At 36.9% G+C, this 12,666-nt stretch overlaps 3 protein-coding genes across 3 annotated transcripts in view; all 3 read left to right on the top strand.

Annotated features, from left to right (window-relative positions):
- The window catches only part of LOC125032378 (histone-lysine N-methyltransferase 2A-like), a 6,846-nt gene extending 266 nt beyond the window's left edge, over window positions 1-6,580 (top strand). The window contains exons 1-2 of the mRNA XM_047623474.1: window positions 1-4,248; window positions 4,369-6,580. The exon at window positions 1-4,248 is cut by the window's left edge and continues 266 nt beyond it. Coding sequence (XP_047479430.1) covers window positions 1-4,248; window positions 4,369-6,580 — 6,460 coding nt within the window. The remainder of the gene's footprint in view (window positions 4,249-4,368) is intronic.
- Window positions 6,581-7,793: 1,213 nt separating this feature from the next.
- On the top strand, window positions 7,794-9,046 carry LOC125032377 (histone-lysine N-methyltransferase 2B-like). The gene is made up of 3 exons (XM_047623473.1): window positions 7,794-7,977; window positions 8,193-8,355; window positions 8,942-9,046. The coding sequence occupies exons 1-3, from the start codon at window positions 7,925-7,927 to the stop codon at window positions 9,044-9,046; spliced, it is 321 nt and encodes a 106-aa protein (XP_047479429.1). The 5' UTR covers window positions 7,794-7,924.
- Window positions 9,047-11,243: 2,197 nt separating this feature from the next.
- On the top strand, window positions 11,244-12,098 carry LOC125032407 (uncharacterized protein DDB_G0271670; the record flags this gene model as incomplete). Its single annotated transcript, XM_047623512.1, has 1 exon — window positions 11,244-12,098. A coding segment is annotated over one exon (855 nt), but the record flags the coding sequence as incomplete, so codon positions are not given.
- Window positions 12,099-12,666: the final 568 nt, after the last annotated feature.

The following is a 12,666-nucleotide window of genomic DNA, read 5'->3' as shown; positions in this document are numbered from 1 at the left end:
AAAAGTGTCATCCTCAGGTGGGTTGACCCCGCTACCTTGCTTGCCTGAGGTGGGGACCAGCATTCAGGCACGGATTGATGATGCACTGGTAGAGAGGGTGGAGGGCCTTGATGCCCTCCTGCCTGCCACTAGTACCAACACAGTTGCAGTGGAATCTCACAGTACTACGACCTCTGCTGAATCTAATACTGGGGAAGTGTCTCCCCTCTCAGGAAGTAATGTTTGTGTCGGCATGACAACAGTGGCAGCAGGAGACAGCTATGTGGCTTCAACACTGGAAGGCACAAGTAGTTCTAGTGATACCAGTCACATTGTTGGTTCTGTAGATGATTTGGGTGTTGGTGCACCCCAGACCTCTAGCAAATCTGATGATTGTGCAGTAGACACAGACAAGAACTTTTCAGCATCATTGTGTTCAGTAATTGTAAATAGAACAGACATTCCTCAGGAGGGAGCGGGTGAATCTAGCAAGCAGTCTGGGGACCAGATGGCTTGCTTTAGTGATAATCAGTCTGAAAATGTGGCAGCTAATAAGAGTACAGGTAAAAGTGGTTGTATAACTGTTGCTAAAGAAAAGAGTGATCTCAAAGGGAAACAAAGCAAAGAAAAGAATGCAGATGAGTCCAAGGCCATTTCCCGCAGACAAACACGGTCTTCTTCGGGAGGTGTAGCACTCTTGGGCTCAACTGGCAGCATTAGTAGTGCAGCAGACCCTATCAAATTAAAAGAATGTTCAGTCAGGTTGGAAGATATATGCAAAGCAAGATCTCCTTCCTCATCCCCAATAAAGACTCAGCAGAGTGAGATGGAAAATGTACCTGTGGTAGAAGAGGAGAAAAAAACTGAAGAAACATCAAAATCTCAGGAACCCATAGTTGAAGATACCTTGATTAAAGACAGTGATGAGAGAACTACAGAATCACTAGAGTCCCTTGAGGAAAAGGAATTGGATAGGGTAACAAGGGATACTCTGCAAGGTATCTTGGCCTTAAAGGACACAGATGTTTCTTGTACACAGGTTGATGGTCCAAATGATGAAACAACAGCAACAGCCAGAGTAATAAGGAACCTCTTCTTTGAAGACAGAAACCAAATGATGCTTGACACAACAAGCTTGCTGGAGAGTAAGACCAAAGTTGATGAGAAGAATCTTGCCCATGTGGAAGCCCAGTTGATTAGTCCCAAGGACAAGATTACCAAAGATATTGATGATGATTGTGTAAGCAGTGAGGAAAGTTCTTATTGCGATACTGACACTGAGATAGAGAGTATTCAAGATGATCCAGAAGAGCCAAGAGATTTGTTATCGGTAAAGGAGAAACTCAGGGAACGCAAATATGACTCGGTATTGCAGTTCCATGTTGATATGGTGAGGGTCATTGAGAATGGAAGACACCTCAACCGAAGCCAAACTCGCAATGTGCAGGTGACATATACCAAGCATATGAAGGAGTGCTTTCCTTGGTTTGACATTAAAACGGCAAATGTTTTTGAGTTAGTGGATAAGCAAAGACCCTTTCCTTTACCACATTGGGATCACAGTTATGTTTACCGTCCTATGTTATCAGGCACTCGCATTTTCTCAGTACGTGATGTTCCCCTATACAGAAAGCGGTCAACTAGCCCTTTGAAAGGTACCCAGGTTAGTCCACCAGATCGCCGTAAGTGTGTGCTCTGTGGTCGAGAAGGAGATGATGAACCCAATGCAGCTGGCAGACTTTTGTATCTTGGACAGGATGAATGGATGCATGTCAACTGTGGCCTCTGGTCATCAGAGGTCTATGAGGAAGTTGATGGAGGTTTGCAAAATATCTACCTGGCTGTGAGCCGCGGACGGTTAATCAAATGCTCGGCCTGCAGTGAGAGAGGAGCAACTGTTGGATGTTGCCACAAGTCATGCCAAGCAACATATCATTTCCTGTGTGCTAGAAAAGCTTGCTGTCAGTTTATGGAGGATAAACGTATTTTTTGCCCCTTGCATGAAAGTACTTTAAATGGTGAAGAGAAAACTGATGACTTCAAAGTGAGTCGTTGTGTTTATGTTGACATGGATTCAGAAAAGAAAAAGTGGAAGCAAGTTGCTGGGAACCGTGTTAGTATCATTATTGGATCCCTAACAATCAAGAATGTTGGAAGAATTGTACCAGAATCAGACAGTGCTGAGGCACTCATTCCCTTAGACTTTTTATGCAGTCGTGTTTACTGGAGTACAGTTGACCCAAGCAAAAAAGTCACATACACTTGCCGAACAAAGCGTGTAGTTCCTGCATTTGATGATTCAACCTTGGTTGGTGATGCAGCATTTCACAGAACTATAGATCATTCACTTGGTGAAGAAGCTGTCTCCAAGGAAATGGCTGCAGTTAGGAAATGGTTCAAACAGCTAGAAGAGCGGAAGGTGGAGAAGAAATCACGTGAAACAAACATCATACCTCCTCATCTTTGTCCTCTCTACCGCAGCATCAGGGAAAGGGAGCAGGAGACCAGGGTTGTAGAGAGAATTGTACGGTGCCGCACTCCTCCAGCCATTGTGGAACTTGATGTCCGACAATGCATAGATGACATTATTGACAGAGTAAGCCGGTCAGTTGAAGAAGAGAGCTTGCTCTTGGATACAGACCTGCCAGCTATTGTTAGTGCTGATGACAATGAACTAATCTCTATGGTGCTGAATGATCTCGATGCTTGTGACTCCATAACTCTCCAGTCTACCCCCTCAACCTCAGGCAGACCAAGCCCACTAGATATTGACTTCCTGAGCACCTGCGATCATATGATGGACTCAGGGAAGGTGTCTCACTCAGGAAACTTGACTCAGGAGGCTCAGGAAACCGAATGTGACCCTCAAGGGATAATGGATGCTGCCAGCCTCTCTCCCCAGCTCCACCCTACCCTTGCTGCTGGCATTGACCCCATCCATGAAACGTACCGGGTAGAATCTCCGAATGCTGATGTTAAGGAACCCATCATTGAGACTATAGCTCCTCCCTCGATGCAGGACCTTGGTTCGGTGCCTTCAAGTTCAACAAAATCTCTACAGAACACCTGCAATAGCTCTCAGAACATGTCTGCTAGTGGAAACAGAAACAGTAGTGGCAGTAATACAACCAGTAGTTGTAGCACATGTAGCAGTGAAAGCAAATGTGGTAGCACAAGTAGCAGTAACAGTAGCAGCAGTAGTTCAAGTAGTTGCAGCACAGCGGAAGAGAGCAGCAGTCCAGAGAGATGTCCTGCAGGTACCATGAGTACCAGTAGTAGCCCTGACAGCTGCTCTCGTGTCAACTCAGACAACAGTGTCAGCAACGATAGCAACAATGGTAGCACTGATAGCAATAGTGGCAGTGAATCTTCATCCCAGAGTGCTAGCGGAAGCAATCAGAGTCCCACGGCCATGGCTTCAGGAAAAACAAACTCTCTCAAGCAGATTTGCCGAGTTTTACCGATGCCCTCGACAAACAGTCGCCGTTCTTCCTCAGCAAGTGAGCACAGTGATGCCATTGGTCATGCTGGTCACAATCACTCTCCTCCCGCGTCCAATCAGTCACCAAGAAACTCTGACGAGAATGAAGGAAACAGCACAGCAGGACGTGGAAGTGAACGCAAAAAGATATGTATGAAGAGGAATTACAAAACTGTAATCAAGAAATACCCCCTCAGAAGTGGCATGAGGAAGAGCAAGCCTTATGAAACAGTTCAGATAGAAATCAATGAAACAATAGAGATTCCAGGGGGTGAAGGATCAGGAATGGTGCGCAAAAGTTTAAAAAGAAAATGGAGTGGCATCCTGGACTCTGAAGAAGAGGAGGATAACAATCAAAAAGAAACTGGTGTTGATCAAGAAGGACAAGAGGAAACTACAAATCGCAGCAGTGATGGGGAGAATTCCAAGGAAAACTCAGTCTCTAAAAAAGTGTTGAAGTTCTCAGATGACAACAATGACATTACAGTCAGCATTGTCAACAACAACAACCTGTGTGAGTTTTCTAAGTCTCGTGTTCATAAGTATCGCCACAAGACTGTTCTCCAGCTAGATGGTGCAGCGGATGGCTCATCTTCAAGCGCAGAAATGAGCGAGAGCCAAGACGAAGGCACAGGAGAAGAAAGGCGAAGACTCCAGGAGCAAGAAGACCCCCAGACCCCCCCTCTGCACTCGGCACTGGCCATGCGCATCAAGGAGCAGTCTCTTGCTAGGAGCTCACCAGGGGAAGAAGGGCCTTATAAGTGTGGCAAGTGCAAAAGACTTTATAGGTAAGTGCTCTGGTTTTTGTTTTTTGGTTATTTTGTTTTGCAATCAGTTGTAATGATTAACTCAGTTTTGAGATTTATGTTGATTTTTCTTTATATATAAAATAGAAAATCCATTTTCAGAACAAAGGAGAGCTATCAGAAGCATATAGAAACATGTACATTTGAAGTTGACAGTTCAAGCACGTCAGAAGATGAAGAGTATGAGGAAGTTCACATAGAAGAGGAGGAAGAGGGTAATTCAAATGCACTCCCACACTTACAACAAGAGAAAATAGATGATGTCATTCAGGAAAACCTCCATATGCCATCCCTCAGTGAGAGAGAAGAATATCCTTCTATCAGTCAGCATAATGTACATGTTGCCACATTGCTGTCTGAGCATTGTGTGACTCCCAATACCTCTGCAAACCAGCCATCAGATATTGATGTGTCAGCTCAGTCAGTTGAAGACCCCAAACCTTCTGTAGCTGTTGACCTTGAAGGGCATGCAAGGCCAGCAGGGGAGGAACCTGCTGTTAAGAGAGCAAGACTGGATGTCACTCTGCCACGTCAGCATGGGGTGCATCGGCAGGTACGGACAGCCATCAAGAAGTGCCAAAGTACTAGTGAGGATGTGGAACTACTGCAGGTTGTGCGAGGTCCCCCCCCTCCAGGTAGTGACGTTTTTGTCCCACCTCCAGTATCTCCAGTCAAGTTCAGTCCTGTTGTCAAAAAGAGTGCCAGTCCAAGGCGCTACACAAATATTAGGTTACTGAGAGGCAGTCGTGGGTACCAGTACCGCCGTGCAGCCCCTCACCTTCCAGCCCCACATGAGCACTATCAAGGTACAAATTCTGGTGTGCAGATGACACCTTCAGCTGCTCCTGCTCCTATCCAGGTGGCTATGCATCCCATGACCAATAATTCTGGCCAGAACCTGGCTCAAGGTGCTCTTGCAGCCTTTCAGCAGTTTCCTGGACAGTCTAGCCAGTACACAGGTACACCCCAGTTGACCTCCCCAGTAACACACCTGACCTCTGCTGTGCAAGTAACACCACAAGTGACTTCACAGGTTGCACCACAAGTGTCTCCTCAAGTCAGTCCCCAGGTTCTGACTATGGTGTCTGCCCCATCTGTTGCGGTCCCACAAGGATACACCTTGCAGTATGTAGGCAGCTTCAGAGATGGTGAGGTGGCTGCAGGAGGAGGGGGACTAGTCACCTACCCAGCTGCTCCTGTTGTAGTCCCTCAGCCACAGCTAGTCATGACTCCCCAACAGAGTTCAGTAGTTGTGCCCCAAGTTGTGAACACCAACATCACGTATACCTTCACTGCTCCAGAGACACTGGTTATCAATCAGCCAGCCATGGTTCCAGGGATGCAATCTGTTCAGTACCTTCCTCAGCAGCAGCAGCAGCAACAACAGCAACCACAAGTCATACATCATCCAGAACAGCAGGTTGGTGCTGTGATGCAGTACAATCAAACAGGAGTTTCACCTCAGCAAGTGCCTGTGTCACATATGCACACAGGGCAAGTGCACACTCCATGTATGCAGTACTCTGACATTCAAGCAAGTCCGATATGTATGCAGCCTCATGCACAAACTGCAATAGTGACAAGAGAGTTGTCATTCACTGGTGGGGGATCAAAACCTCTTCAATCTGCGCCATGTATTGGATCTTCACAAAACAGGACTTCCCATGGCGTAGCAGTCAGCTTGCCAGTTACTTCCACTTGCTCAGGACCTATTGCACGACATCGTCCTCAGGCCTCAGTAGCACCACAGGTGATTCAACCACAGCCAACTCTTACTACTTCGTCCTCAGATGTTAATCTGATAGAAAGTCAGGGGCATAGCCGTTTGCCCTTCTCAGATCGCCCTTTAACTGGTGTGGTTAGAACTGTTGCTACTGTTGCTCCAGCTATCATCACAACAACAACCATGGTATCCTTATCGACATGCAGTGCTGCTACTCGGCTAACATCAATGGACACTAGCCCAAAAGTTGCAACTGTACGTCCAAGGCCCACATACAGTTATAGGGATGCTATGAGAGAGAAGCAGCTAGAGAGACAAAAGCAACGGCAAGAAGTCCTTCAGCTGGATCGTATAAACATAACTGACTCTCACCCTGATTTCCTAAAGGAAAGAGAAGGACTGGATGTTAATATCTCAGATTCAGAAACGGATTCTGAGACAGAAACAACTAGTCATGATGCAGAGAAAGAAAAGGAGGATCATCTTGAGACCCAGTCCTATAAACTAGTGCTCCGGAAAGATAGTTCAACAAGCACAGGTTTCAATGTTCTTCCAATATCGGGAAACCTTACCAGCCTTTACCTTTCCTGAATTTAAAAAAGAGCTAAAAATCATGTGCGTTTTGGAAAAAAAAGGCCGGTGGCCAAAAAAATTTTTGTTAAAAAATGGCCCTATTATTTATATGTTTTTATGGAATTTAATTTTGTATATATATAATTTTAATATATATATTATATTGGAAAAATTTTATATATGTTTATATGTTTTATATATTATATGTATTTTATGTTTATATATAAATAAATTTTTATGTTATTATTATATTATTTTTTATCTATTTATATTATATCTTATAATTTATATTTTATTATATATATAAAATATATTATATTATATTTATATTTATATTAAAATTTTATATTTTATATTTTATTTTATATATATATAAAATTTTTATTTATATATATGTTATTGGGTATATATATATATATTTTTTATATATATATATATATTTATATATATTATATTTATTATTTTATATAAATTTTATTTATATATTTATATTTTTATTAAAATATATTTTAAAATATTTTATATATATTTTATATATATATATTTATATATATATTTTATATATAATATGTTAAAATTGGATTTATATATATATTTTATATATATTTTAAATTATTTATATATATTTTATTTTAAAATATTATATATTATATATATATTTATATAAATATTTATTTATATTTTATTTATATAAAATATATTATTATATAATATTATATTATTATATAAAAAAAATTTTATATTATATTTTTATTTATTATTTTATATATTATATATTTAAAATATATTTTTTAAATATATTATATTTATATTATATTATTTTAAATATATTATAATATTTATATTTAAAAATTATATTATTTATTTATTTATTTAAATATATATAAATTTTAATATATTATATTTTTAATATTTTATATTTTTATATATATAATATTTATAATAAAATATAAAATTTTATATTTATTATAAAATTTTTTATAATATTATATAATTTATATAATTATATATTTTTTATTTTATATATTTTAAATTTTATTTTTTATAAAATTATATTATTTTATATATATATTTTATATATTATTTATATTTATTTAATAGTAATATTATATATATATATGTTTTAATTTTTATAATTTTTTATTTATATTTTTTATGTGTTTAATATGTATTGTCCCTTTTTCTTTATATTACAATATTGATAAATGTTTAACTAATCTTGCTTGTTGGAAACAGTTTCACCGAAGACCTCAGGAAGAAGGGGCAGTTGAGGAGAATCCAACGGGCTGTGCCAGAACTGAGCCCTTCAAGACGCGCTCTCCTTATGACATCTTCAGCTGGCTGGCGTCCAAGCACCGCCGCATGCCCGAACGTTCTCTTGTGCAACAGGAAGAGATTCAGCTTTCTACAACCAGGTAAAATGTAGAAATAAATAGATAGAGAAATAAAGAAAAAGTTGCATACCAACTCTTGTAAAATATGAACATCTTGACCAACTGGATAGGGCATATTGTGGATGGTGGTTTACTCCCCCATTTAGGAAGAATAAAAAAAAAAAAAAAAAAAAAATTAGCAATGTGTTCTGATTTTGTGAGATATTTATAAATATTTTTATGGAAATTTTCTGCAGACGTGCTACAAGTCTTGAGCTGCCCATGGCCATGCGGTACCGACACTTGCGAGAGACAGCACGTGAAGCTGTTGGGGTGTTCCGTTCAAGCATTCATGGCAGAGGCCTCTTCTGCAAGCGTGACATTGATGCCGGAGAAATGGTCATTGAATATGCAGGCCAGGTATTTAATTTTTTTTTATATTAAATATTGATATTAAATTATTAATTTTTTTATAATTTTAGGAAATTGGGGAAAAAAAAATTAATTTTTAATTTTTAATTTTTTAATATAAAATTTATTTTATTTATTTTTTTTTATTTTTTAATAATTTTTAAAAAATTTTTTAATTGATTTTTGGAAAATTTAATTGTATTTGGTTTATATATATTTTGTAATTTGGTAAAAAATATAGTATAAGGGGAAAATTTTAATTTTGTTTTTGGATATAAAATTTAATGAAAATTGGAATTAAATTATTAATAAATTTTATTAATTTTTTTTAATTTTTTAAATTTTATGATTTGGATATTAAAAAATTTTTATTAAAATTAATATATTATATTTATGTGAGATACAAAAGATTCTGGTTATGCAATAGTGCTAAAGCCTCTCTTTTTAAGAAATACTATAAGAACATTTGCCTAAAAATTATAATTTCCCCCTTTTTTTTTTTTTTTTGGGAAAATTTCCTTTTTTTTAACAAAAACTTTTTATAGTAAAGAAATTGGGTCAGAACTAACTGTTCCTTTGTCCCCTTCTGCTTCAGCCTAACTGTTACTCTCGCGTGGTGGTATTTGGGGAAAAAAAACACATCTTTATATTTGCTCTTAGGAGGAAACCTGCGTTTGGGGGGGGGGGAAAAGGGGTTTAAATTACGATTACAAGTTTCCCCATTGAAGGGGGACAAAAACCCCCGCACTTTTGGCCCGGGATGTCGAAAAATACCTCAAAATGGGGAAGCCCTCCAGAAGTGCAACTTTTCTCTCCCCTTTTGAGTCCTGTAATCTCTTGTGATTGGTGCCGCATCTTCATCATCATCATCATCATCATCATCATCATCATCATCATCATCATCATCATCATCATCATCATCATCATCATCATCATCATCATCATCATCATCATCATCATCATCATCATCATCATCATCATCATCATCATCATCATCATCATCATCATCATCATCATCATCATCATCATCATCATCATCATCATCATCATCATCATCATCATCATCATCATCATCATCATCATCATCATCATCATCATCATCATCATCATCATCATCATCATCATCATCATCATCATCATCATCATCATCATCATCATCATCATCATCATCATCATCATCATCATCATCATCATCATCATCATCATCATCATCATCATCATCATCATCATCATCATCATCATCATCATCATCATCATCATCATCATCATCATCATCATCATCATCATCATCATCATCATCATCATCATCATCATCATCATCATCATCATCATCATCATCATCATCATCATCATCATCATCATCATCATCATCATCATCATCATCATCATCATCATCATCATCATCATCATCATCATCATCATCATCATCATCATCATCATCATCATCATCATCATCATCATCATCATCATCATCATCATCATCATCATCATCATCATCATCATCATCATCATCATCATCATCATCATCATCATCATCATCATCATCATCATCATCATCATCATCATCATCATCATCATCATCATCATCATCATCATCATCATCATCATCATCATCATCATCATCATCATCATCATCATCATCATCATCATCATCATCATCATCATCATCATCATCATCATCATCATCATCATCATCATCATCATCATCATCATCATCATCATCATCATCATCATCATCATCATCATCATCATCATCATCATCATCATCATCATCATCATCATCATCATCATCATCATCATCATCATCATCATCATCATCATCATCATCATCATCATCATCATCATCATCATCATCATCATCATCATCATCATCATCATCATCATCATCATCATCATCATCATCATCATCATCATCATCATCATCATCATCATCATCATCATCATCATCATCATCATCATCATCATCATCATCATCATCATCATCATCATCATCATCATCATCATCATCATCATCATCATCATCATCATCATCATCATCATCATCATCATCATCATCATCATCATCATCATCATCATCATCATCATCATCATCATCATCATCATCATCATCATCATCATCATCATCATCATCATCATCATCATCATCATCATCATCATCATCATCATCATCATCATCATCATCATCATCATCATCATCATCATCATCATCATCATCATCATCATCATCATCATCATCATCATCATCATCATCATCATCATCATCATCATCATCATCATCATCATCATCATCATCATCATCATCATCATCATCATCATCATCATCATCATCATCATCATCATCATCATCATCATCATCATCATCATCATCATCATCATCATCATCATCATCATCATCATCATCATCATCATCATCATCATCATCATCATCATCATCATCATCATCATCATCATCATCATCATCATCATCATCATCATCATCATCATCATCATCATCATCATCATCATCATCATCATCATCATCATCATCATCATCATCATCATCATCATCATCATCATCATCATCATCATCATCATCATCATCATCATCATCATCATCATCATCATCATCATCATCATCATCATCATCATCATCATCATCATCATCATCATCATCATCATCATCATCATCATCATCATCATCATCATCATCATCATCATCATCATCATCATCATCATCATCATCATCATCATCATCATCATCATCATCATCATCATCATCATCATCATCATCATCATCATCATCATCATCATCATCATCATCATCATCATCATCATCATCATCATCATCATCATCATCATCATCATCATCATCATCATCATCATCATCATCATCATCATCATCATCATCATCATCATCATCATCATCATCATCATCATCATCATCATCATCATCATCATCATCATCATCATCATCATCATCATCATCATCATCATCATCATCATCATCATCATCATCATCATCATCATCATCATCATCATCATCATCATCATCATCATCATCATCATCATCATCATCATCATCATCATCATCATCATCATCATCATCATCATCATCATCATCATCATCATCATCATCATCATCATCATCATCATCATCATCATCATCATCATCATCATCATCATCATCATCATCATCATCATCATCATCATCATCATCATCATCATCATCATCATCATCATCATCATCATCATCATCATCATCATCATCATCATCATCATCATCATCATCATCATCATCATCATCATCATCATCATCATCATCATCATCATCATCATCATCATCATCATCATCATCATCATCATCATCATCATCATCATCATCATCATCATCATCATCATCATCATCATCATCATCATCATCATCATCATCATCATCATCATCATCATCATCATCATCATCATCATCATCATCATCATCATCATCATCATCATCATCATCATCATCATCATCATCATCATCATCATCATCATCATCATCATCATCATCATCATCATCATCATCATCATCATCATCATCATCATCATCATCATCATCATCATCATCATCATCATCATCATCATCATCATCATCATCATCATCATCATCATCATCATCATCATCATCATCATCATCATCATCATCATCATCATCATCATCATCATCATCATCATCATCATCATCATCATCATCATCATCATCATCATCATCATCATCATCATCATCATCATCATCATCATCATCATCATCATCATCATCATCATCATCATCATCATCATCATCATCATCATCATCATCATCATCATCATCATCATCATCATCATCATCATCATCATCATCATCATCATCATCATCTTATTAGGGTTGTTATTGTCATTATCATTATTGTTGTTATTGTTTTGTTATTATTATTATTTTTTTTTTTTTTTTTTTTTTTTTTTTTTTCTTATCTTTTCTGTCATTAGTTATTCATTATTGATTGTTCATGGTTGATTATTATATATTATTGATATTCATGTTGAGAGAATCATAGTTATTATTAATTTGATTAATACCATTATCATTATCATATTCAGTATCATTATCATTGTTATTGTTATTATTATCATTATTATTATTATTAGTAGTAGTAGTAGTAGTACTAGTACTACTAGTACTAGTACTACTAGTACTAGTACTAGTACTAGTACTAGTACTACTAGTACTAGTACTACTAGTACTACTAGTACTACTAGTACTACTAGTACTACTAGTACTACTAGTACTATTACTACTACTACTAGTACTATTACTACTACTACTAG

The sequence above is a fragment of the Penaeus chinensis genome, chromosome 14, assembly GCF_019202785.1.
Source record: "Penaeus chinensis breed Huanghai No. 1 chromosome 14, ASM1920278v2, whole genome shotgun sequence".
In the NCBI taxonomy this organism is placed as follows: Eukaryota; Metazoa; Arthropoda; class Malacostraca; order Decapoda; family Penaeidae; genus Penaeus; species Penaeus chinensis.
The sequence above is the reverse complement of the archived record's forward strand: the minus strand, read 5'-3'. Positions and strand labels throughout refer to the sequence as shown.

Excerpts from the sequence above, each read along its gene's own strand:
- LOC125032377 (XM_047623473.1), top strand. The coding sequence starts at position 7,925 with ATGCCCGAACGTTCTCTTGTGCAACAGGAAGAGATTCAGCTTTCTACA. Across the intron at positions 7,978-8,192 it reads ATTCAGCTTTCTACAACCAG|ACGTGCTACAAGTCTTGAGC; the intron begins GTAAAATGTAGA and ends AATTTTCTGCAG. Across the intron at positions 8,356-8,941 it reads TCATTGAATATGCAGGCCAG|CCTAACTGTTACTCTCGCGT; the intron begins GTATTTAATTTT and ends CTTCTGCTTCAG.